Genomic DNA, 21752 nt, shown 5'->3' on the forward strand with positions numbered 1-21752 from the left:
CAAGCACATGGGATTGATTTCCATGTGTATTGTATACACACACACTTACAACGTATATACTGAATGCATCACAGCAATGCTAATAGTAATCAGTCACATTGTATCATATGTGGAAGATTCACCCCAAGGTGCCTTTATAACAACCTTAATTTAGTAGCTGGAATGGATGACATGAAACTATTACCATATTTTCAGGATTATGAGATGCTCTGGAAAGTAAGGCACATCCCACACTTAGTGCCAGTATCAATAAGTTGATATGAATTTGGCCACACACACAGTAACACTCACGCCTACCGGATTATAATATGCATCCTCAACTCTTCCTTTAAACTACAGGTGGAGAAAATGTGTCTTCATAATCTAGACATTACGGCAATCATGCAGCATTCAGTAATTTACCACGCTTGCTACTCCTCAATCCTCACGATAGAGGGCATCGCATGTCACCATAGCACACTTAAATGCGTGTCATGCTGCGGTCATTTTTAATATGCCTTACCAAAGAGCCATGGTCTGACAGACAGCCTTAACTTAAAATCAGACAAAGAAAGACGTGCCCCAATTTGTGCCGTCCGTTATTTTTGCAGCAATGTCGGCGCTAATTTGACACGTGCTTTGTCCCCCGGCGCGAGCCACATGGCTCAACAGAGACTACCAGGAGAATCCAGCTTCCAGATCATCGTGGTTGGGGTTATAGAGGGTAATGAGCTGCATGAGATGAGTTCCCTGTGAAGACCCCCGAGTGTCGCCTTGCATCAGGCTTGCCGTTCTCAGCTGATTCGTAGCAGAACTAATGAGCCGTTGTGTTCAATTAGATATCACCATCATCCTTTGTACTCTTTGTGTCCTTCCCAGCAGCGTTTAAATCGACGACTACGTTGCGCTATGTGCCGTGCATCTAGAAACGCAATGTCTCTCCCAAGCGTGCTTTTCAGCCTGATTGTTGACATCATGTATGCTCGCCGGGATGTTTGCTATTATAAGCTCTGTAAAAAGAGATGGGCTTAATTAGTGTCCCAGACTGCAGCCGACATCACGCTGGCCTTGTGTGTATGTGTGTGCTCTGCTCTCCTGCTCACGACAAATAAAAGTGACGAATATCTGTTCTGGGCTTCCTCTTGTTTGACTCAACCTTAAATGAGTACCTGGTGCTGTGTGTAAATATCAGCACTGGGGAGACAAAGGCGGCCGGCGTGGTGCTAGCCACCCACCCTCTCGTGTGCCATGCCTGCCTGAATAGGCGCTCGCGAACAGCATTTTCCCAACTGCTAAGGCTATATGGCGGACATTTGATATTGTTTAATCCCTGAACTTAACGGTTTTGCTCATTGTAGAAATACCGCATGGAGGTCGGCACGCAAGGCATGGAACACCTTCTGCACGTCCTGCAGACCGACCGGTACGCACACACCCCTGTGCGTCGCTGCTCTGCTCACCAGGAGCCTGGCTGCACAGCTGCACACATGCATTTGCATCACGATGCAAAGATAGGGACGTACGTTTCCTATGCGAGGTTCCAGCCCAGTGCCCGGACACTCCACTCCTGTCTTTCCACGTGTCTATCACTCACGCCAGCTGCACATCCTCATCCAAACACACGAGTGGATTGTTTTTTTTTTACTTTCCACAGTTACTGAGCGCAGCAGCCAGCAACAAACGGCACTGTAGAATTCTTAGAGAAGATTAGATTTGACATGTTCCTTGATTTGGGCAAGGTTATTTTCTAAGAGCTCTGGAAAAGAGACGGTCTGGAGGGAATTCCAAAGTGGAGCAGGGCGAGGGAAGAATCGGAAAGAGAAGTGAGGTGACCTGCAGCGTGGTGAGTGGACAAGGGAATAGATGGGTGAGCAACTGATTGAGTGGGTAACTGAATTAATTGGTGGGTGAGTGGGTGAGGGAGTGAATGATTGTGTTGGTGGGTGAGTGTGTTGCTGTGACCTCCGGTGCAGGGATTTAACACAAGGGTTGTGAATGAGAGGAAATCGTGTCCGGTAGAGAGTCCTCAACGCGGGCGGGGAGGGGTCGATGAAGACGTGGCCATGGGATGCTGGGCCGGATTAGGTGCCCACATGGCCTAGAGTAAAACATCCCCAGTTCAGGGTTTCACCTTCACCTTTCGAACTGAGAGGCGAGGGCAAATGAACCACGTGGTGTCTCGGGCCACTGTGCCGTTTGTACGTTCGCACGAGCAATCAGTGCTCTCGTTACTCGCATTCCACTTTAAACAGTGGCCGGTTCCTGATTTTAGGAACTGGTTCCCAATACGCTTAATGGTTAACGGGATATCATTTTGCAAAGTCTGGTTTTTGACGATGACCTTACAGACGCCGCTGCCAATGGTCTCTCTTACTAACCACGCGTCTCTCGTCACTCAGGTCCGACGCAGAGATCACGGCCTTCGCGCTGGACACGCTGTGCAACATCGTCTCGAACGACGTGGGCGAGGAAGAAGGTAATTCGCGTTCACAGCGTCGCTGTCCCCCATGCCTTTTCACCGTTACTGCTGCCGCTGCTGCCGTCGTCATTGAGTTGCGGGGAGCGGCGTGCGAAGCCGGCTGACGGTGGCTCGTGTGTTCCGTTCACGCTCTCTTCTCTGTGTCCCCCCTTGCGTTCGCCGGACGTCAGAGGACGCAGAAGGTAAACGACGCGACGTCACGCCCGCTTGTGGGAGGAGGCTTGCCTGCATGCCGCACTAACACACGTGGTGTTGCTGCGTTCCCCCGCGATACTTGGGAATGCCTCTAACTCTTTATCGGCTGCGCACACGCGGGACCTTAACGGATGGATTCACCGCTCTGTTTAACCTCTCGGATGGCTTCGTTTTGGGATAAATTTCACTTTAGCACGCAGAACGGCGCTTTCGCCCACGACGTTGATAACACCGCACACATGGTGCTGCTGTGGTGTAATGGCTTTTCACGCTGGTCGCCGTTTTGATTCCCACCAGCGCGGCGGTCAAAACAACAGGGGCAAGTTTCTTAAATCGTATCCGCCTCTGTCCACCCAGTGGCATGCATGGGCACACCGCAGCAGGTCAATGAGCAGGTTACTGGCCAGGGTGGAAGAGTAGGCCAAAGTACCTTCTGGAAGGGCTATCTAGAACCCCTTTTGCGTGAGCAAGCAATTGCAGGGCTGCACCTTTACCTTGCATTTTGAACGTAATTGACAAAGGTAACGGGCATTGTTGTCACAATCCTGCCTAAAATTCCACGTATATTTTGTCATCGTAATGCATCGGAGGAAGAGGTTGGTGGGGGGCTTTGTTGGGTGGTGGTGTTGTGACTCGAGTGCTGCCGGGGGATTGCGTGTGGTGCGGTGGTCTGCATGCCGTGCGCGAATCACCGCTTGTCGCCGCTGGGCGGTGTGAGGGTGCCGTGTACGAGAGGTGGTGCGACCAAACGTGCAGGTCGGCTCTTATCTGGTAGTTGCAACGAAGGTTATAGACGCTCGTTAGAAAGTGGAGTCGGCCAAACGTCCTGATGTAGGATCACAGAGCTTGGGGAATTTTTTTTGGCAGCGCCAGTTGTGGCTGCGGTTTTCCCGCGCACGCCTCCGTGCGATGGCTGCGCGCGTCACGAGTTTGTTCGTCAGGTGCTTTGTTCCTGCAGTGTGCACGAATGGCACTCTGTAAGAATAAAACGTTACGTTATTATTGTTAGAAATATCACTCTCCGGGTTATAAGATGCTCCAGACAGTGAGACGCACCCCACACTGATGCCTGGTGTCAATATAGTTACACAAACCAAGTCACGAAGACAAAGACCCCCTGTATAGCCTTAATGGACTGTTGGATCAAGTGCTGTTAGCGAGCACCTATGAAGGCCGCCACGGCACACGAGGGGGTTGGTGACCAGCACCACACCCGATCGCCTTTGTCTCCCGAGTGACGATAATCACACACCCCACCAGGTACTCATTTGAGGCTGAGTTGACCTAGTGGAGGCCCAGGATAGGTTCAGATAATCGTCGCAAGCTGGAATCGAACTCGGTTCCCGTGTACGTAGCACGGTGTGCGCTCTAACCACTACGCCACCGCTCCCCACAAACCTAGTGACACACACACAGTGACACACTCTGACACACATGCAGCTACTGGATTTTAAAACAAACTCGCCCTCCCCCCAAAATCTTATCTTAAAATACAGGGGGAAAAGGTGTGCGTTATTATTATCGTGAGGTTGTCGTCAAACATTAAACAATAAACAACAAAACAAACAAGCACGAACAATCGAAGCAATAAATGAACAACAATATGAACAATAACGAACGATACAATCAACTACAATACAAACAACATGAACCATTGAAACATTACAAACACAACAATAGAAACGATACAATAAACAATATAAACAAAGCACTTGGCTTTCATGTAGTAGTCTTCGTGCAGAGTACATCAAGCCGCTTTACAGTAAATAAATAACAAAATCACGTGGTCAAATAATAAATTACAAAACAAATACGGCCGCTTGCCTTACATGTGATAGCATATACAATACGGTACTATAGTCTGCACTGTGGCGTTTCCGCAGAGGGGGAATGGCAGCTGCCGTGGGCCACTTGCAGGGTGAACAAGTTTGACACTGGGACGTTGAACAGTCACGTTCCGACCACTGATGAGCCCAGGTGCACACCTCCGAGATAAGAGCTGCCCTTGCACGTGTGGGCGTTGTCTGTCGCGTCTGGGCTTAACATCTCACCGAGGTGGTGAAATGTTAACTACCTTGTCTGGTATGCTGGAGGTCATGGGTTCGATCCCGACCCTACCGCCTGTATATTTGGAGTTTTGCATGTCTCTCTCACCGTGGTCACATGGATTTTTCACCGGTTCCTCCGGGTTTTCCCTCCACCTTTAGAATCAATGTGCGTTTTAGAGTATTGAGCTATCATTTGTGGCCAGTTCACTTTTCAAAAACAGCTCTTTAGCTCAGTGGGCCTTACGTGGTAGATAAAAAATAGTTTAATAGTTTAATGGTGCGAGGTCATAACATTCGCTTGTCCCATGCGGTTGTCACCGCGACACGCACCGTGACCTCCCCCTCCGCAGAGGAACAGCACCACCAGCAGCAGCAGCAGAAGACGGCCCCAGAGGAGGACCTGGGCGCCCAGTTCACCGACGTCATCATCCAGAAGCAGGAGAACGTGTCGCTGCTGCTCTCTTTCCTCGAGGTATCCCGAGTCCCGACCCCGTCGAACGTACATGCGCACGAACGAGCGACACGCTCTCTGCGATGTCACTGCATTGACTCCCCCCTCCCCCCCACCCCGTATGTACATGTTTATGTTGAACTTCTTTTGCACCGTAAGTAGCCAACCGTGCTCATCGGAGACGCGCGGGAAGGATAACAAAATATACAGCTATTGGATTCTCTTCTTGGTTCTTTCGGTAAAGTCACGTAGAAGGGAAATAATAAAATAATAAAAATAAAACATAATAAAATAATTCTCACGACGTTTCGGCCACAACGCCAGCAGCCGTCCTCAGGTGAAGAACAGGTCTGTCGGGAAGACAGCGTGCAACAGACCTGTTCTTCACCTGAGGACGGCTGCTTGCGTTGTGGCCGAAACGTCGTGAGAATTATTTTATTATGTTTTATTTTTATTATTTCCCTTCTACGTGACTTTACCGAAAGAACCAAGAAGATGAATCCCTGCAGTCACGAAAGCTTTAAATCGAAATGTATTGGATTCTCGTGATGTCACTCCATGGTACCGCTCTGATGCGATGTTGCACCACCACCACCATGTCACAGCACGTGATTTCACTCCATGTGATGTCTGCACGACGATGTCACTCGATTGAATGTGGTCAACGTTCGTAGTCGCGTCCCTTTTCAGCTGGCGACTGGGCGGGAGGCCGTGTGTGTGTGATCGTGTGTGGTGGGGTGCGGTAGTGTAGCGGTTAGCGCGCTGCACTATGAACCCGGCGACCCGGGTTCGATTCCCGCTCACGGCCAATAACAGTGACGATTATCTGAACCGGTCCTGGGCCTCCCCTAGGTCGACTCAGCCTGAAATGAGTACCTGGTGCGGTGTGTAAACATCGCCACTGGGGAGACAGGCGGCCGGGCGTGGTGCTGGCCACCCACTCCCTCGTGTACCGTTCCAGCCTTCATAGGTTCTCGCTAACAGCACTTGCCCCTACAGTCTGTTCAGGCTATACGGGGGCACTTGCTTGCTTGCTTGCGCGCTTACGACCGTGCAAATATTTCGGTCGTTTTTTAACCCACTTCCCGTGATCCAATCGAGCTGACATTTTGCACACAGACTCGTTGTGCGTGACAATTTATTTTCGTGAAAAAAAAATTCTAAAATTTTCCACTTTTTAGGAAACATTTTTTAAAATATTTTATTTAAAATACCAATGTGATAAAAATGAAACTTTTACTCAAGAAAAACAGAAATGAATAATAAAATAAAACCAATGCCACACATATAAAGGATTTATAGTGAAAAACTTTGTTTTTACGGGTTAATTTTTTCGTTATTGAGTGTGTGTGTTAATGTATGTGTGTGTTCCGCCCGCAGGAGTTTGAGTTCCACGTGCGATGGGCGGCTGTGAAGCTGCTCACGGTACTCCTGAAGAACCGAGGACCGGCCGTGCACCAGATCATCCTCGTCACGCCCACAGGTCAGCCTCCACCGATCCTCATCCCCACCCTGCCCTGTTCCAGCCTGACCCATCTTTACCCTGACCTGTTCTAGCCTGACTCACCCCGACCCCAACCCATCCTTACTCGAGCTCTTAGTCCCACCCAGTCCTCTCCCACAACCACCTTCCTCGCTAAACTCACTCCTTCAATCACCCACCCACTCTGGCAAATGAGACTCATCCTTGCCTCTGCGTTCCCGGCTGGGCGCGTGTGGCAGCATGGGCCAGCCGTCGCGCGGAAACACGGGGCGGTGGGGGGGGGTGGTGTTTGCCGACGGACGCGGTCGACCTTCCGTGTCCCGTGTCGTCCCTTGTGGGCGCCCCCCCCCCCACTGTTGTTGACGTAGCTGCCCTCACTGGCCCCTTTGTCCCCTTCCCGCCACCCCCGCAGGAGTGTCGCGCATGATGGACCTGCTGGTGGACACCAGGGAGGTGATCCGAAATGACGTGAGTGGCGTCGGGGTCGGGGGGACGTGGCGGGTTGACACAGCACGGTGTGGTGTGAGGGGCAGAGGGATCACACAACACGCTGCTGCTATTGTGTGGGGGGCAGCAGAGGGAACACAGCATGCTGCTGCTATTGTGTGGGGGGCAGCAGAGGAAACACACAGCATGCTGCTGCTATTGTGTGGGGGGCAGCAGAGGGAACACACAACACGCTGCTGCTATTGTGTGGGGGGCAGCAGAGGGAACACAGCACGCTGCTGCTGTTGTGTGGGGGGCAGCAGAGGGAACAAACAGCATGCTGCTGCTATTGTATGGGGGCCAGAGGGAACACAGCACGCTGCTGCTATTGTGTGGGGGGCAGCAGAGGGAACACACAACACGCTGCTGCTATTGTGTGGGGGGCAGCAGAGGGAACACAGCACGCTGCTGCTATTGTGTGGGGGGCAGAGGGAAGGCCGCACACTGCTGCTATTGTGTGGGGGGGGCAGCAGAGGGAACACACAACACGCTGCTGCTATTGTGTGGGGGGCAGCAGAGGGAACACACAGCACGCTGCTGCTGTGCATGGGAGCCATGGTGGCGTGGGGAGCCGTGCGAGTCGCCGCTCACGCGAACGAACGTGTGCCGTGTACCGCGGAGCGCAGGGGCTGCTCCTGCTGCAGCAGCTGACCAAGGGGAACGCGGCGATCCAGAAGATCGTGGCCTTCGAGAACGCCTTCGAGAGGCTGCTCGACATCGTCTCCGAGGAGGGGCACAGCGACGGAGGTAACCGCCGCCGTCACCGCCACTGCCGTTATGATGCTCCTCCCCGGCGGGCACACTCGCACGTCGAGACGCATGGGGGGCGCGGGCGACGCAGTGACCTTGCTCAACGTCGAGAAACTTAATGACTCTGTCCCCCACTTCCTCCCCCCTTCCCCCCCCCCCGCCTCCATCTCCCCCCTCCCCTATTCCACTCCTTCCCCAGGTTTCTCTCATTAGGTTGGTTATACTCCTGCTTCCCCAGTTTTCCCCCCCCTCCCCCCTCCATTTAAATTGTCATCCTCTCCACCAATATCATGTCCCCACTTGGCTGTAGCAGCTGGCTCGGGTTGTCTTACCTTTGACCCCCCCCCCCCCCCTTTTATATGGTTCAGTTGCGCTGGGACTCTCCTCCGTAAATTGTGACGCCTGGCTGAGTGAACTGTGCGGCGCGCTGTACCGAGCTCTTGTTTTGTTCCAACAAAAAAAAAACTTGTCCATCGCTGCTGCGACAAGTGCCGGTTTGTCGCTTGCTCCACCGGCGTTTTCGCGCCTGTCAGAGTGCCGTGGTTTGTGCGGGATCGGCAGGGATCGTGGTGGAGGACTGCCTGCTGCTCCTGCAGAACCTACTCAAGAACAACAACTCCAACCAGAACTTCTTCAAGGAGGGCTCCTACGTGCAGCGCATGAAACCCTGGTTCGAGGTGACCGAGGAGAGCGCTGGCTGGTCGGCGCAGAAGGTCACCAACCTGCACCTCATGCTGCAGGTCGGCGCCAGCGGTGGGCACGCACGTGGCCGCCCGGAAGGCCGTTTTGAATCGCCGGGAGCAAATACAAGAATTCCTCGTTTTTAACACGCTCGATGCGTTCCTGAAAGTTGGCGCGCAAAGCAAAACCGCGTTTAAGCGAGCGATATTCCGAGTTACTGAATCCCGTTAGCGCTTTAAAATCGGCCTAAAGTCGGTCATCCCACGGCGGTACAAAGAACTGATACGAGGGTTTTTCGCCGAGTACTGTATCACTCCACGTGCTGTATCGTTAAGCGTACTGTATCATACTGCCCAGCCACGTGGCTAGAGAAAGTAGTTCGTCGTCAACCGTTCGGAAACCACGTTATCACAGTGCGTGCTCCGCGAACAAAGTGTTCATTCGTTAAAGTCATGTGACTTTAACGAATGAACCAAAGATTATGAATCCTTGCAGTCACGAAAACTTCAAATCTAGAATTAATTGCGTCTCGTTTTACCCAGGAAAGCCTCACCCCGCGTCTCAAAAACTCTATTCCAGTAGGGTGCCTGCCACCGGTACGGCTCTTGCATGAATGCCTCGGCAAATGCATCGCGTCTAAAACGTTCGAAGGGCACCCCCAGCGGCAGCTCTCCCTGTGCAGCACAAGGATCTCTCGGCACCGGCCTGCGTGTGGGCATTTGCCTGCTGCCAGGAGGGGGGGCTATTTTACCCCAGGTATTTCAAATTGAGTCATTTATCTGTAGTGTGAGTTTTCATCAAATTACAGCGCCCCCTACTGCGACATACTTGGCAGCACCCTGCTCCCAAAAGGGTCTTGACGCCTAGTGAGGCTTTCCGGGGTGATCGAGCATAATAATAATAACAGTGGTAATAAGGCATTTTTTATGACGAATGTTGTGAGTGGGTTTATACGTGTGCTTGTGTACCATGCCGGCCTTCATTTTTTGGCTGTCCTTCCTCCCTGCGCCCAATCTCACTCTCGCCCCTTACCTCTGCTTGCCCCCTTTACTCTGGAACAAACTTCCTCTCCACATCCGACTCTCCCCCTCGCTCTCCTCTTTCCCCACCGCCCTCAGGTCCTATCGCTTTTCTCTACTCCGCCTTCTCCCTTCCTTTTCCACCACCCCTACCAGCACCGCCTAACGCCCCTCCACCGCCGCAGACTCCACCCTCGTCACTACCCGATCCCCATCCCTTGTCTAGCCATTTTGTACTGGAGTCGGCAAGCATTGTCAAGCGCCTTGGTGAAAGGCGCTTTATAAATCCAAAATTTAATTAAATTGGTGCCCTCTAACAGCACCTGCCCCAACAGTCTGTTCAGACTATTCGGGGGATCTTTGTCTAACCGTGCGTGCACGGGTAACACTGCGCGTGTCTCCATGTGCCGCTACCGCCCCGCCATCCCCCCGCACCCCTCCCACCCGACGACCGCAGCTTGTGCGGACGCTGGTGTCTCCGGCGAATCCGGCGGGCGCCGTGGCGGCGTGCCAGAAGTCCATGTTCCTGTGCGGCCTCCTCCAGCAGCTGTGCGCCATCCTCATGGCCACCGGCGTCCCGGCGGACATACTCACCGAGGCAAGGGCCCCGGTGGCAACCTCCCCTCCCCATCGCACCGCGTCCCCGGCGCCCGTGTCTCGTGCCGTCACCCGCCGTTCCACGCGGACCGCTGCGGAGGACGCGTGCGCTGGCTGACGCGTGTGTCCCCGTGTTGCGCGCTGTCGTCTCAGACGATCAACACGGTGTCGGAGGTGATCCGAGGGTGCCAGACGAACCAGGAGTACTTTGCGGCGGTCAGCGCTCCCTCCACGCCGCCGAGGTGCGTGCCGCCCACCCCCACCTTGGTTCCCTCTCCCCACCCTACGTCCCCCCCCCCTGCCCCCTTGGTGTGTGTGTGGGGTATTTTATATGTTCGGGGGGGGGGGGGGTCTGCGGTTGTTAACGGTGGTGCTTTGTTGTTGCGCTTGTGCATCATTTGTGGTTGATTGTGGCGTGTGCACGATTGGTTCTTGTGGTTTGTACCGTCGCAGTAGGTTCTGTCTATGGGACCTTCTTGCCAGTATCAAAGTATGAAAAATAAGAATAGGTTTTGCCCTTTCTGGTGTTAAAATGTTCAAACACCAAATAGATACCTTTTGCGAGGAATCAAGTCTGCATTAACCACACAAAGTACTTGGGGCAAAACAAACACTTGCGGTGTGCGATTGGTGGTTGTGATTGTTGTGAGCCGTGGTTGACCATGGTGGTCCGTGCATGCGTGCGTGCGATTGGTTGTTGTGGTTGTGGCGTGCGTGTGATGGGTTGTTGTCGTTTTGTACCGTCGCAGTAGGTTCTGGCGACGTGCGGTTGGTGGTTGTGATTGTTGTGGACGTGCGCCATGGTTGACCGAGCTGGTGCGTGTGTGGGGGTGGCGTGCAGGCCGGCGCTGGTGGTGCTGCTCATGTCGATGGTGAATGAGCGTCAGCCATTTGTGCTGCGCTGCGCCGTGCTCTACTGCTTCCAGAGCTTCCTCTACCGCAACCCGGGGGGGCAGGGCCAGATCGTTGCCACGCTGCTCCCCTCCACCATCGACGGTGCCGCCCCACGCCCACCCCAACACGATGCGCACAGTCAATGCCAACCCCCACGCAATCCTCCTAACCGCTCATCCTTGCCGGTTTCACCAAAACCACCCTCATCTCACCAACCTCGCCCCCTATCTAACCAACCCTGCCCCCACACCGGCTGTTGAGGCATGCGCTGTTAGCGAGCATCTGTTAAGGCGGACATTGCGCAACTAAGGGGCGGTGTGGACAGCGTCACGGCCAGCCACCTTTGTCCCACAAGCGCTGATGTTTTATACACGATACGAGGTGATGAAGATTATGATGATGAAAACGATTATCGTGGTGGTGGTGGTGGGAGTGATCACGTTGGTAGTGGTGTGTAAAAACAATTTGAGTACGACGTGACACATTTTTTACTGATTGGCCGTGTCGGGTGGTGGAGGGTTACGACACATTTATAAATAACGCGATCTGACCCAAAAACCTATATTATGAATAATATTGGTCGCGAAAGCCTACGTGTTAAAGCGATAGTGATTATAATCACCTCTGTGATAATGGAAGTATTTGTGTGATAGCGGTGGTCTTGGTGGTGGTAGTGATGTTGGTGTAGTGTATGATGTGTGTGATAGCGGTTTTGATGGTGGTGCTTACGATGATGGCGGCGGAGGCGATGATGATGACCAGGGTGCGTGGGTGCATGCTTGCGCGCGCGTGTGTTTGTGCGTGCGTTGCCGGCACAGCCAGCGCCATCTCGGCGGGACAGCTGCTGTGCGGGGGCCTGTTCTCGGGCGACGCTCTCTCCAACTGGTGCGCCGCGGTGGCGCTGGCGCACGCCCTCATCGGCAACGCCGCCCAGAAGGAGCAGCTGCTGCGGGTGCAGCTCGCCACGTCGCTGGGCAACCCGCCCGTGTCGCTGCTGCAGCAGTGCACCAGCATCCTGTCGCAGGTGCTCGCCGCACAACTTCGCCGCCCACGAGTAAACGAGGCGTGTGGGCACTCCCACCTCTTGGCCGGCGTGGAATGAGAGGCCAAATACCCTCTGGAGGGGCTCCCCCATCGAGCTTTGTCAGCATTTGTCAGCAAGCAATTGCAGGGCTGCACCTCTGTCTTTGCAATGGAGGCTGTACACTAGGCGGGGTGGGGTTGGGGGGGAGCATTGTCTTGACTCGGGGTATGGATAAATGTCATTGCCGAGTGAATTTCTGCGCAAATTACCATTGAGAAATTGGCGTTCATCTCCTGTTTACAGCAGCCGTGAGCCATTGGTGGTAATTGCACATTCCCAGGGCATTGCCGAGTTTATCCACAGCAAAACCACTTTTGACTTCCATACAAAGTGGTATTAATTTTATCACCCCCCCCCCCTGCCCGGAGTGCGGGATGATGGGTCTAGTCAACCCTCACAACTAGGATTCGAACTCACAGCTTCCCCATTACGAGCCGCTAGCTCCACCGTTGCACCACCTGGCCGGGTAGCAATGCAGCGCGGGCAGCTGCCCCTCAACGCGCACACCCCAGTCGCTTGGGGCACTGCAAGGCGCCCGTGCGGCGACAGAAGTGACTCGGCACGGGCAAGGCAATTAGAAACGCATCGCCGCCGCCATGCCGGAGATATCACCCACTGTTACCCGATTGGTGTTGCTAAGACGCTGGCGGTGCCCGTGAACGACTAAAGAACCGCGTGCATGTTTTGTCCTCTCTACGATGCGCTCCGGCGTCGGGGGGGGGGGGGCATCTGAGACGACCTGCACGACCCCAACGTCAGTGCTTACAGGCCCCCTCCCGCCCCCCCTCACCACCGCTCTCCTACCTGTATCTCACCCCACTCTGCTCCCTTCTTCCTCCCCGTGTGCCCGTTACGGAGACAGGGCGACAAGCTGGTGAGACGGGTAAGTGTGGCGCGTGTCCGACCCCCACCTTCACCACAGGGGGCGCCAGGAGGCACCTAATTCCCCCCCCCTCGCTAACCCCTCCCCTCGACTAACCCCCTTTTCCTGTCTAACTCACGTTGTCTGCTCACCTGTGGCTCACCTCTGGCTCACCTGTGGCTTACCTGTGAGCCTGCGTCATTGCTGTGGGTTTTTACCAATAACGTCTTAATGTCCGATTACCGTTAAACCGGGGCTATGAATGCTTTTGTGGTTGCATTGTCCTTGCACTGGTTCGCCTTTTGGCGGTCTTTTCTTTAGCACTGGTGAAACATTGCCGCAAAAGGAGGCTGTTTGGTGCAGACCAATCAGTTTCAAGGACGGTGCATACTCTATAAAAGCACATTTGTTTGCGTTTTTCCTTACCCCAAGTGTGTGTGGTTTTGCAGACATGGTGCCATGTCATTGGTGTCTATTTGGTGATGGCGGACACCTTAACATCCGTGTTCACGCCGGACAGGACAAAGCCCCTTTTTTATCGTTCAGTATCTTGACACCTGGCGAGATGGGCGCCGTAGTTGTAACGTCTTTAGGCGGCGGCGGTGTCCCAACGCCAGCGCCTTCGGGCCCCGATTGCTGTCTGCGTGTGGGCTGTGGTGGGTGCCTGCGGGGGGAGACCAGTTTGGGGTGTGCCTAACAACGTTTTTGTCCTAACAACTGTGTCCTAGGGCTTGTGTCGGAGTTTGTGTCGGAGTTTGTGTTGGCGTTTGTGTTTGGCGTTTGCGGTTTCTTCTAATCGTGTCTCATGCCACTGCCCTCACTCCGCACCCCGCTCTGCACAGTCTGCCGTGATTGTTGATTGATTGATTACCACCGCAGCCACGGTGCGGCTTGGAGCGGCTGTCACTTGCTCCCCAGTCTCCTCCGTTCAAACACAGATCGAGCCGTTACGTGCTGCACGCGACCGATGATTGGTAACCTTGTCCCGCGTGACGGAGACGGCGCAAATTTGAATGGGACACAGACAAAGGTGTCCCCCTGTATGGCCTCTAACAAGCTGTTGGGGCAAGTGCCGTTATTTAGAATCGGTGTGGCGCACGGAGAGGGGGTGGGTGGCCAGCACCACTCCCGGTGGCCTTTTTCTCCAAAGTGCAGATCTATACACAGTCGTGTTTACACACTGCACCCAGGTACGCATTTAGGGCTGAGTTAACCTAGGGTGGTGCTTGTAACCTATTGTTATTTCTCTGGGATACACACCTATGCACACAGCACACACACACAAGATCTCTTTCTCAATATTAATCATCGCTCTGTACGTCCAGTGAGGATGTGTTTACCAATCGTCAGGCGCATGGAGCGTGTGTTTTAATCGTTGAATGGAGACGAGTGTTAAATGTGGGGCATGAGCACTGGAGTCTAGAAAACTCCCTTCATCGTTCGTGTACATCTCACAGTGCGCACGACTGGGTGACCCCCACCGTAAAGTGGTACAACTTGCCCTCCAGTGCGAGCGAGCGAACGTAGGTCCGTGCACCTGTAAGCGCCACGAGAGAGCCCGTGTTGGCTGTGCGGGTTTGGGAGTGGGTGGCGGGGGATGGTGGTAGTGGGAATGGGGGAGCGGGGTAGTGGGGGCGTGGTAGGGGAGGCGGGGTGGGGGGCAGCGTGTATGGAGCGAGTGCCGTTCTCCGCAGTGCTCGGGTCCACCGCCCTCGGCACGATGATCGCCGGGATGTTTGAACAAGACTGCTCGGCCGGATACATGGGCAGATGTCCGGCCGCGTTCTCCTTCGGACGTTCGCCCGGATGCTCCGTCTGCCGGATGTTCGTCCGGATTTTGGCCAGATTATTTTCGTGGGACGCTCGGCCGGGTTTTAGCTCGGATATTCGCACAGATATTTGTCCGTATTGTCATCTGGATAATTGCCCAAATTGTCGGCCAGATATATGGCCGACCGTTCGACCAGATATTTAACTGGATTGATGTCTGCATTTTTAGCAGGATGCTCAACCGGTTATTGGCTAGATAGTCGGCTGGATATTTGGCCTGATCCATCGTCTGGCTGCTTGGCGGGTTGCCCGGTTGGACGCTCGATGGATCACGCTGGCGCCCTTGCTGGCTCCAGTGGCGACGGCCGATGGTGTGCGCCCCGCGTTGGTGAAGGGAGCAGTACTTCAGAGAGGCGGTGTCCTGTGTGCGTGCTCCGCTCGTGCAGGGCAACAAGGTGCAGACGCGCGTGGGCCTGCTCATCCTGCTCTGCACGTGGCTCACGGACTGCCCCATCGCAGTCACGCACTTCCTGCACAACCCCGCCAACGTGCCTTTCGTATCCTGCCGTCAGGGAGGGGGGGTGGTCCTCTCGTCAAACATAAAAAACTACAGCTGGGCATTGGAATGCTCTTACTGTCACGGTACATGCATCGATTCTTGCTCGATTGAAAATCGCTAGATTATTAAACGTTCACAATGCCTTATCTATATGCACACCTGTATAGTCACACCACTGTAGTTTTTATATGTTCACATCGTATAGGTTCTGATCACTAGATTCCCGAAATTCATACCAGTATAGATTCTATAGATTGACACCGCATAGAATTGCACCAATGTAGATTCTATAACAATGAATTCTACACCAACCCGGCGTCTCCGCTCCACACAGGCAAACGGACAGACAGACAAGCAGGTACACAGACAGATGGGCAGGCACACAGACAGACGAGCAGACACACAGACAGACGAGCAGACAGACGGGTACACACAGACAGGTACACAGACAGACAGATGGGCACACAGACAGACAGACAGTTTAACACGTAGGCTTTCGCGACCAATATTATTCATAATCAACGTTTTTGGGTTTAGATCGCGTTATTTATAAATGTGTCGTAACCCTCCACCACCCGACACGGCCAATCAGTAAAAAAGTGTCACGTTGACAAAAGACAAATAGTTCACTGCTTTAGCCCACCGGTACAATTGCATCCAGCATCATCGGGCAATTCGCCAGAGCAGAGCCTCACCATTCTGGTGAATTGCCCGATGATGCTGGATGCAATTACCAGAGAAACGTCGTACTCAAAACTTTTAAATGTTGTGGTTTCACGCTTCAACACACCGGTGGGCTAAAGCAGTGAACTATTTGTCTTTTGTCAACGTGACACTTTTTTACTGATTGGCCGTGTCGGGTGGTGGAGAGTTACGACACATTTATAAATGACGCGATCTAAACCCAAAAACGTTGATTATGAAGACAGACAGACAGACAGTTGGACACTTTGCCGTCGTTGCGCCGCTGGTCTTCGCGCTGGCCCTTGACGGCGCTCGCCGCAGCTCACGGGACAGATCTCTGAGAACCTGGGCGAGGAGGAGCAGCTGGTGCAGGGCTTGTCGGCGCTGCTCATTGGCATCTGCATCTTCTACAACGACAACTCGCTCGACAGCCACACGAGGTGCCGCTGCCCGGGAAGGCCTCACCGAGTCTCAAGACTCATTAAGTGTTTCGCAGTAGGGAGCGGGACGTTGCTGCTGCTGCTGTTGTTGCACGTAATCCCAATTGAGTAATTTTTTTACAGGTAATTTTTCAGCATTGGGATGTTTTTAGCAAATACCGGTTACATAGCATGTACACTATGAGACCTCCTTTACCAGTGGCAAAATATAGTAATAGGTTTTTACCCTTTCGACTGGTACAAAAGGTGTCAAAGTTTTTGTACGAGTTTAAAGGGTAAAAACCTATTACTATACATAGCATGTGTCTATATATTTTTTAGCTAACTATGGGAGGAAAACCGGAGAACCCGGAGGATATCCATGCCACCCCTGATCAGTGTGTTACACCTTTGTTGTGACCCGTGCGTCATCCCGACCTCACTCCGCGTGGGACCTCCTTTGCCCCCCCCCCCCGCCCGCCCTTAACCCGCTGGCTGCGGATGGCTCAGACCGAAGCTGAAGCAGCTTGTGGAGAAGAGAATCGGCAAGGAGAATTTCCTGGAGAAGCTGGCGGCCGTCTCCAAGCACGACCTCTACTCCAAGGCGTCGCAGAAGCCCCAGCCGGCGTTCCCCGGGCCCGAGCAGGTGTTCTTCGACCACGAGTTCACGCAGATGGTCCGCGAGATTGAGGGTGCGTTGTCCGCCTGTCTGCATGTCCACATCTCCAGTTGTTCATCTGTCTGTGTGTTTGTCGGTCTGTGTCTCTCGGGCAGATGAAAAGAGACAGAGAAGATGACAGTCGCTCTCTGCGTTGATTCATCTGTCCTTAAATATGTCTGCCTATCACTGTCTGTCTCTCTACCTGTCTGTATGCCTGCCTTCCAACCTGTCCTCTCTTCCTCTCTTATCTTCATACTCACACTTGTAAGCCAGCATTGTCTCCTCCATCTCTCCAGTTGTCCATCTGTCAGGTCGATTACCAATCCGTCTGTCATTTTCTCCGTCCGTCGGTTTGTTTGGGCGGGTGGCGGGGTTGTGACAAGACCGCCCTTCACTGCGCCCCCGCCCCCTCCCTCCCGGCGCGCGCGTGGCAAACCCAGGCTCCATCGTGAAGGCCGTGCAGAAGTCAGCGGAGGAGGACCGCAAGGAGGAGGAGGTGCACAAGGCCATGCAGCAGCACGACAGCGTCATGGCGCAGTACAAGGAGCTCATTCGCGAGCAGGTGAGAGGCTCTGCCCACCTCTCCGTGTGGACTGGGGTGGGGGCGCGAGGGGGCTCGGTGGTGGCAGAACGATGTGTGGCGCTGTCCCGTGTACTGGACACTCAGATTTGGGGGAGGGGTGGGAGGGGGTGGTAGCTCGTGATCTGTCCTGGTATCAGTGTACGGGACGCTCGGAACGGGCGATGGTAGACCTGCACGTGTATCGGTATTGATTGGGCCATGGTGATAAATAATATAACGTGACACGCACGGTGGTATCGGTGGGGTTTTACAGGACACCTAGTTCGGCGCGGTGGTGGGGCATCGTGACGCGCGTGGTGGCGTTACGTGACGCGCGTGGTGGCGTTACGTGACGCGCGTGGTGGCGTTACGTGACGCACGTGGTGGCGTTACGTGACGTACGTGGTGGAGGTGTTGTATGACGCTTGGTGATGGTGTATGATGCGCGTGGTACAGGACACTCAGATCGGGGAGTTGAAGAAACAGGTGGCGTCGCTGGGCATGCAGCTGGAGCAGGCGCAGGCCACCGTGAGCCAGCAGGCAGCGCACGTGCAGCAGCTCAAGGACCAGTACAACCTGCTCAAGGTTCAGGCCGGTAAGGCCCACTCGCACGCACAGGGCACACCAAGACAAAGGAGACGGACGGACAGACGGAGCTAATCTATGTATGTATGTTGAACTTCTATCAACTGTATGTAGCCAACCGTGCTAATCGGAGGTGCTTATGTATAAACGCGTTGAACATTCGTTGGAAAGGGTTAAGAACAAACAACGACAGTCGCCATTCGCCGCTAAGTGGTGGTAGTGGCATATCACCACAGCACTTGTGCCAGGCTAAGTGCACTTTGAGGCCACATGAGATGTCAAAGGCTCGCTGGCAAGAGGAGGTAACCGGACAGACCCAGGTACCATGGGTTGGCTAACTGAGATTACCGACTGATAATTAATTACTGGCAGATGCCAATAGGCATACAAGATAGCACAGAGATCCCCTTTAAAGTCTTAACAGACTTTTCGGGCAAGTGGTGTTGGCGAGCACCTATGAAGGCCGGCACGGCACACGAGGGGGTGGGTGGCCAGCACCACGCCCGGCCGCCTTTGTCTCCCGAATGGAGATGTTTACACACCGCCAGGTACTCATTTTAAGCTGATTCAACCTCGGGGAGGCCCAGGACCGGTTCACTGGCGTTGGTGGCCGTGAGCAGGAATCGAACTGGAGTCAGCAGAGCGCGGCTCGCTGACCGCTTCGCGACCGCATACGTATACGGCACGCACACGCAAAGGCACACACGCGCAAAGGTGCACACGCGCAAAGGTGCACACGCGCAAGGGCACACACGCGCAAGGGCACACACGCGCAAAGGTGCACACGCGCAAAGGTGCACACGCGCAAAGGCGCACACGCGCAAAGGCACACACGCGCAAAGGCACACACGCGCAAGGGCACACACGCGCAAGGGCACACACGCGCAAGGGCACACACGCGCAAGGGCACACACGCGCAAAGGCACACACGCGCAAGGCCTCTGCCAACGAGTGTTGACGTTGCCGTTGGCTGCGCCGGGCAGGCAAGGACGGGCCGCAGGCCGCTCACGTGGAGGTGAACGGGCTGGGCGCCGCCGGGGCCGACGGGGACGAGGCCGCCGAGCAGCTGCAGAGGCTGCGTGCCGAGCTGGAGGAGCAGAGGACGCGTGCCGCTCACGCCCTCGGCCTGCTCGCCGAGAGGGAGGCGCAGCTCAGCGCGCTGGTGACTCGCCTACGCACACACACAAAGACAAAGATCCCCCTTGTAGCCTGAACAGACTGTAGGAGCAAGTGCTGTTCGCGAGCACCTATTAAGGCCGGCATGGCACACGATGGGGTGGGTGGCCAGCCACACGTCCAGCCACCATTGATTCCCCAATGTTGATGTTTACACGCAGCACCAGGTTAGTATGTATAGCTCTGTTGATCGAGGGGGAGGCCCCAGGACTAGTTTAGATATTCGTCGCTGGTTTTTGATGTGAGCACGAATCGAACGCGGGTTGAACTTGCTGGGTTCGGAGCGCAGTGCGCTTACAACTGCGCCACCGCTCACACGCATTCGCAGCAACAACAAACCCCATTCGCCACTAAGTGGCGGTGACGTCACCACGGCGTTTGTGCCAGGCTATGTGCACTTTCAGGCCACGTGTTAGTGTCGAACGCCCGCTGGCAGGAGGTCATGGGACAGACCCGGGTGCCATGAGTTGACTGACTGAGATGACAGGCAGATGCACCACCTGTGTGCACGCACACACACACACACACATATAAACTCACACACGCACGCGCGTGAGCAAACCACAACGCCAACACCTCGACCCGCACGTGGACACTCACGCCTTCGCCTGTGACCCCTCACCCCCTCCCCCCTCCACACACCGCGCGTGTCGTGTTCGGCAGAAGTCGGGGGTCGCGGTGTCGGGAGCCAGCGACCACGCGGACGCCCCCAGCGACCAGGTACCACGGCGGGGCCTGCCGGGCGCCATCGCTGGTCATCCCCCCCCCCTCCCCCCTCTCCCACCTCCCCCCCTCCCCCCTTTCCCACCTCCCCCCCTCCCCCCTCTCCCACCTCTCCCCCTCCCCCCTCTCCCACCTCTCCCCCTTGGGCCGACGCCAGGCGACGTGCCGAGCGCTAACGGGAAGCGGCCAAGCAAAGCGATCCGTAGCAGCGGTAGTCGGTCGTGGTGACGATACTGCAGCCTGCGGGACGTGGTGACGTCACAACGTCCCACGTGCCGGCGACTTCCCTGTGACAGACAGTGACTTGATACGGACACGGGAGTGGTGGTGTGTGTGGTGGTGTGTGTGTGGTGGTGAGTGTGTGGTGGTGTGTGTGTGGTGGTGTGTGTGTGTGGTGGTGTGTGTCGTGGTGGTGTGTGTGGTGGTGGTGTGTGTGGTGGTGGTGTGTGGTGGTGGGTGTGTGGTGGTGTGTGTGTGGTGGTGGTGTGTGTGTGGTGGTGTGTGTGTGGTGGTGTGTGTGGTGGTGTGTGTGGTGGTGTCACCGCTCTGTGGTGTGTGTGGTGGTGTCACCGCTGTGTGTCGTGGTGTGTTGTGGTGGTGTCACCGCCCTGTGGTGGTGTGTGTGGTGGTGTGTGTGTGTGGTGGTGTGTGTGGTGGTGTTACTGCTGTGTAGTGGTGTGTGTAGTGGTGTGTGTGGTTGTATCACCGCTGTGAGGTCTTGTGTGTGTGTGTGGTGGTATCACCGATGTGTCGTGGTGTGGTGTGGTGGTATCACCGCTGTGAGGTCTTGTGTGTGTTTGTATCACCGCTCATCCCACTCTACTCCCCTGGTGTCACCGTTGTGTGGTGGTGTCACTTGGTGTGGTGTGTGTGGTGGTATCACCACTTTGAGGTCTTGTGTGTGTGGTGGTGTCACTTGGGGTGTGTGTGTGTGTGTGTGGTGGTGTGTGTAGTGGTGTCACTTGGTGTAGTGGTGTGTGTGGTAGTGTCACTTGGTGTGGTGGTGTGTGTGGTGGTGTCACCACTGTGTGGTGGTGTGTGTGGTGGTATCACTTGGTGTGGTGGTGTGTGTGGTGGTATCACCGCTGTGTGGTGGTGTGTGTGGTGGTGTCATCGCTGTGTGGTGGTGTGTGTGGTGGTGTCACCGCTGTGTCGTGGTGTGTGTGGTGGTGTGTGTCGTGGTGTGTGTGGTGGTATCACCGCTGTGTGGTGGTGTGTGTGGTGGTGTCACCGCTGTGTTGTGGTGTGTGTGGTGGTGTGTGTGGTGGTGTCACCGCTGTGTCGTGGTGTGTGTCGTGGTGTGTGTGGTTGTATCACCGCTGTGTCTTGGTGTCACTTGGCGTGGTGGGACCACAGGAGGTGGAGGCCCTAAGGAGCCGGGTGTCGGCCCAGGAGAAGGAGCTGGAGCAGCTGAAGGGTGAGCGGAGTGACCTGCAGGAGCGACTTCAAGCCGCAGTACGTCCACAACGTCACCGTATCCACCGCCTCCGACTCCACCACCGCATCCACCATCGTCACCCTCACCACCTCCACCCTCGCCACATTCACCACCCACCTTCATGACCACTGTTTCAAAATCGCAGTTGCCATCTTCAGGATCTGCTA

The 21752-nt window shown here is 54.9% G+C and overlaps 1 protein-coding gene across 2 annotated transcripts in view; it reads left to right on the forward strand.

The window, feature by feature from the left end:
- LOC144732078 (general vesicular transport factor p115-like) overlaps window positions 1-21752 on the forward strand; it is a 32611-nt gene that overhangs the window by 2876 nt on the left and 7983 nt on the right. Inside the window, exons 3-22 of one of the 2 annotated variants that reach the window (XM_078613332.1) lie at window positions 1338-1402; window positions 2379-2455; window positions 5052-5173; window positions 6533-6635; window positions 7048-7103; window positions 7748-7868; window positions 8433-8611; window positions 10029-10169; window positions 10322-10410; window positions 11010-11164; window positions 11881-12086; window positions 13009-13029; window positions 15225-15335; window positions 16343-16461; window positions 16951-17132; window positions 17542-17663; window positions 18120-18258; window positions 19232-19410; window positions 20088-20144; window positions 21504-21602. In XM_078613332.1, the coding sequence (XP_078469458.1) occupies window positions 1338-1402; window positions 2379-2455; window positions 5052-5173; window positions 6533-6635; window positions 7048-7103; window positions 7748-7868; window positions 8433-8611; window positions 10029-10169; window positions 10322-10410; window positions 11010-11164; window positions 11881-12086; window positions 13009-13029; window positions 15225-15335; window positions 16343-16461; window positions 16951-17132; window positions 17542-17663; window positions 18120-18258; window positions 19232-19410; window positions 20088-20144; window positions 21504-21602 (2343 nt within the window). The remainder of the gene's footprint in view (window positions 1-1337; window positions 1403-2378; window positions 2456-5051; window positions 5174-6532; window positions 6636-7047; window positions 7104-7747; window positions 7869-8432; window positions 8612-10028; window positions 10170-10321; window positions 10411-11009; window positions 11165-11880; window positions 12087-13008; window positions 13030-15224; window positions 15336-16342; window positions 16462-16950; window positions 17133-17541; window positions 17664-18119; window positions 18259-19231; window positions 19411-20087; window positions 20145-21503; window positions 21603-21752) is intronic. The other variant, XM_078613333.1, reaches the window with a different exon arrangement.

This window comes from Lampetra planeri, chromosome 41 (assembly GCF_965212315.1).
Source record: "Lampetra planeri chromosome 41, kcLamPlan1.2.h2, whole genome shotgun sequence".
Lineage (NCBI taxonomy): Eukaryota > Metazoa > Chordata > Hyperoartia > Petromyzontiformes > Petromyzontidae > Lampetra > Lampetra planeri.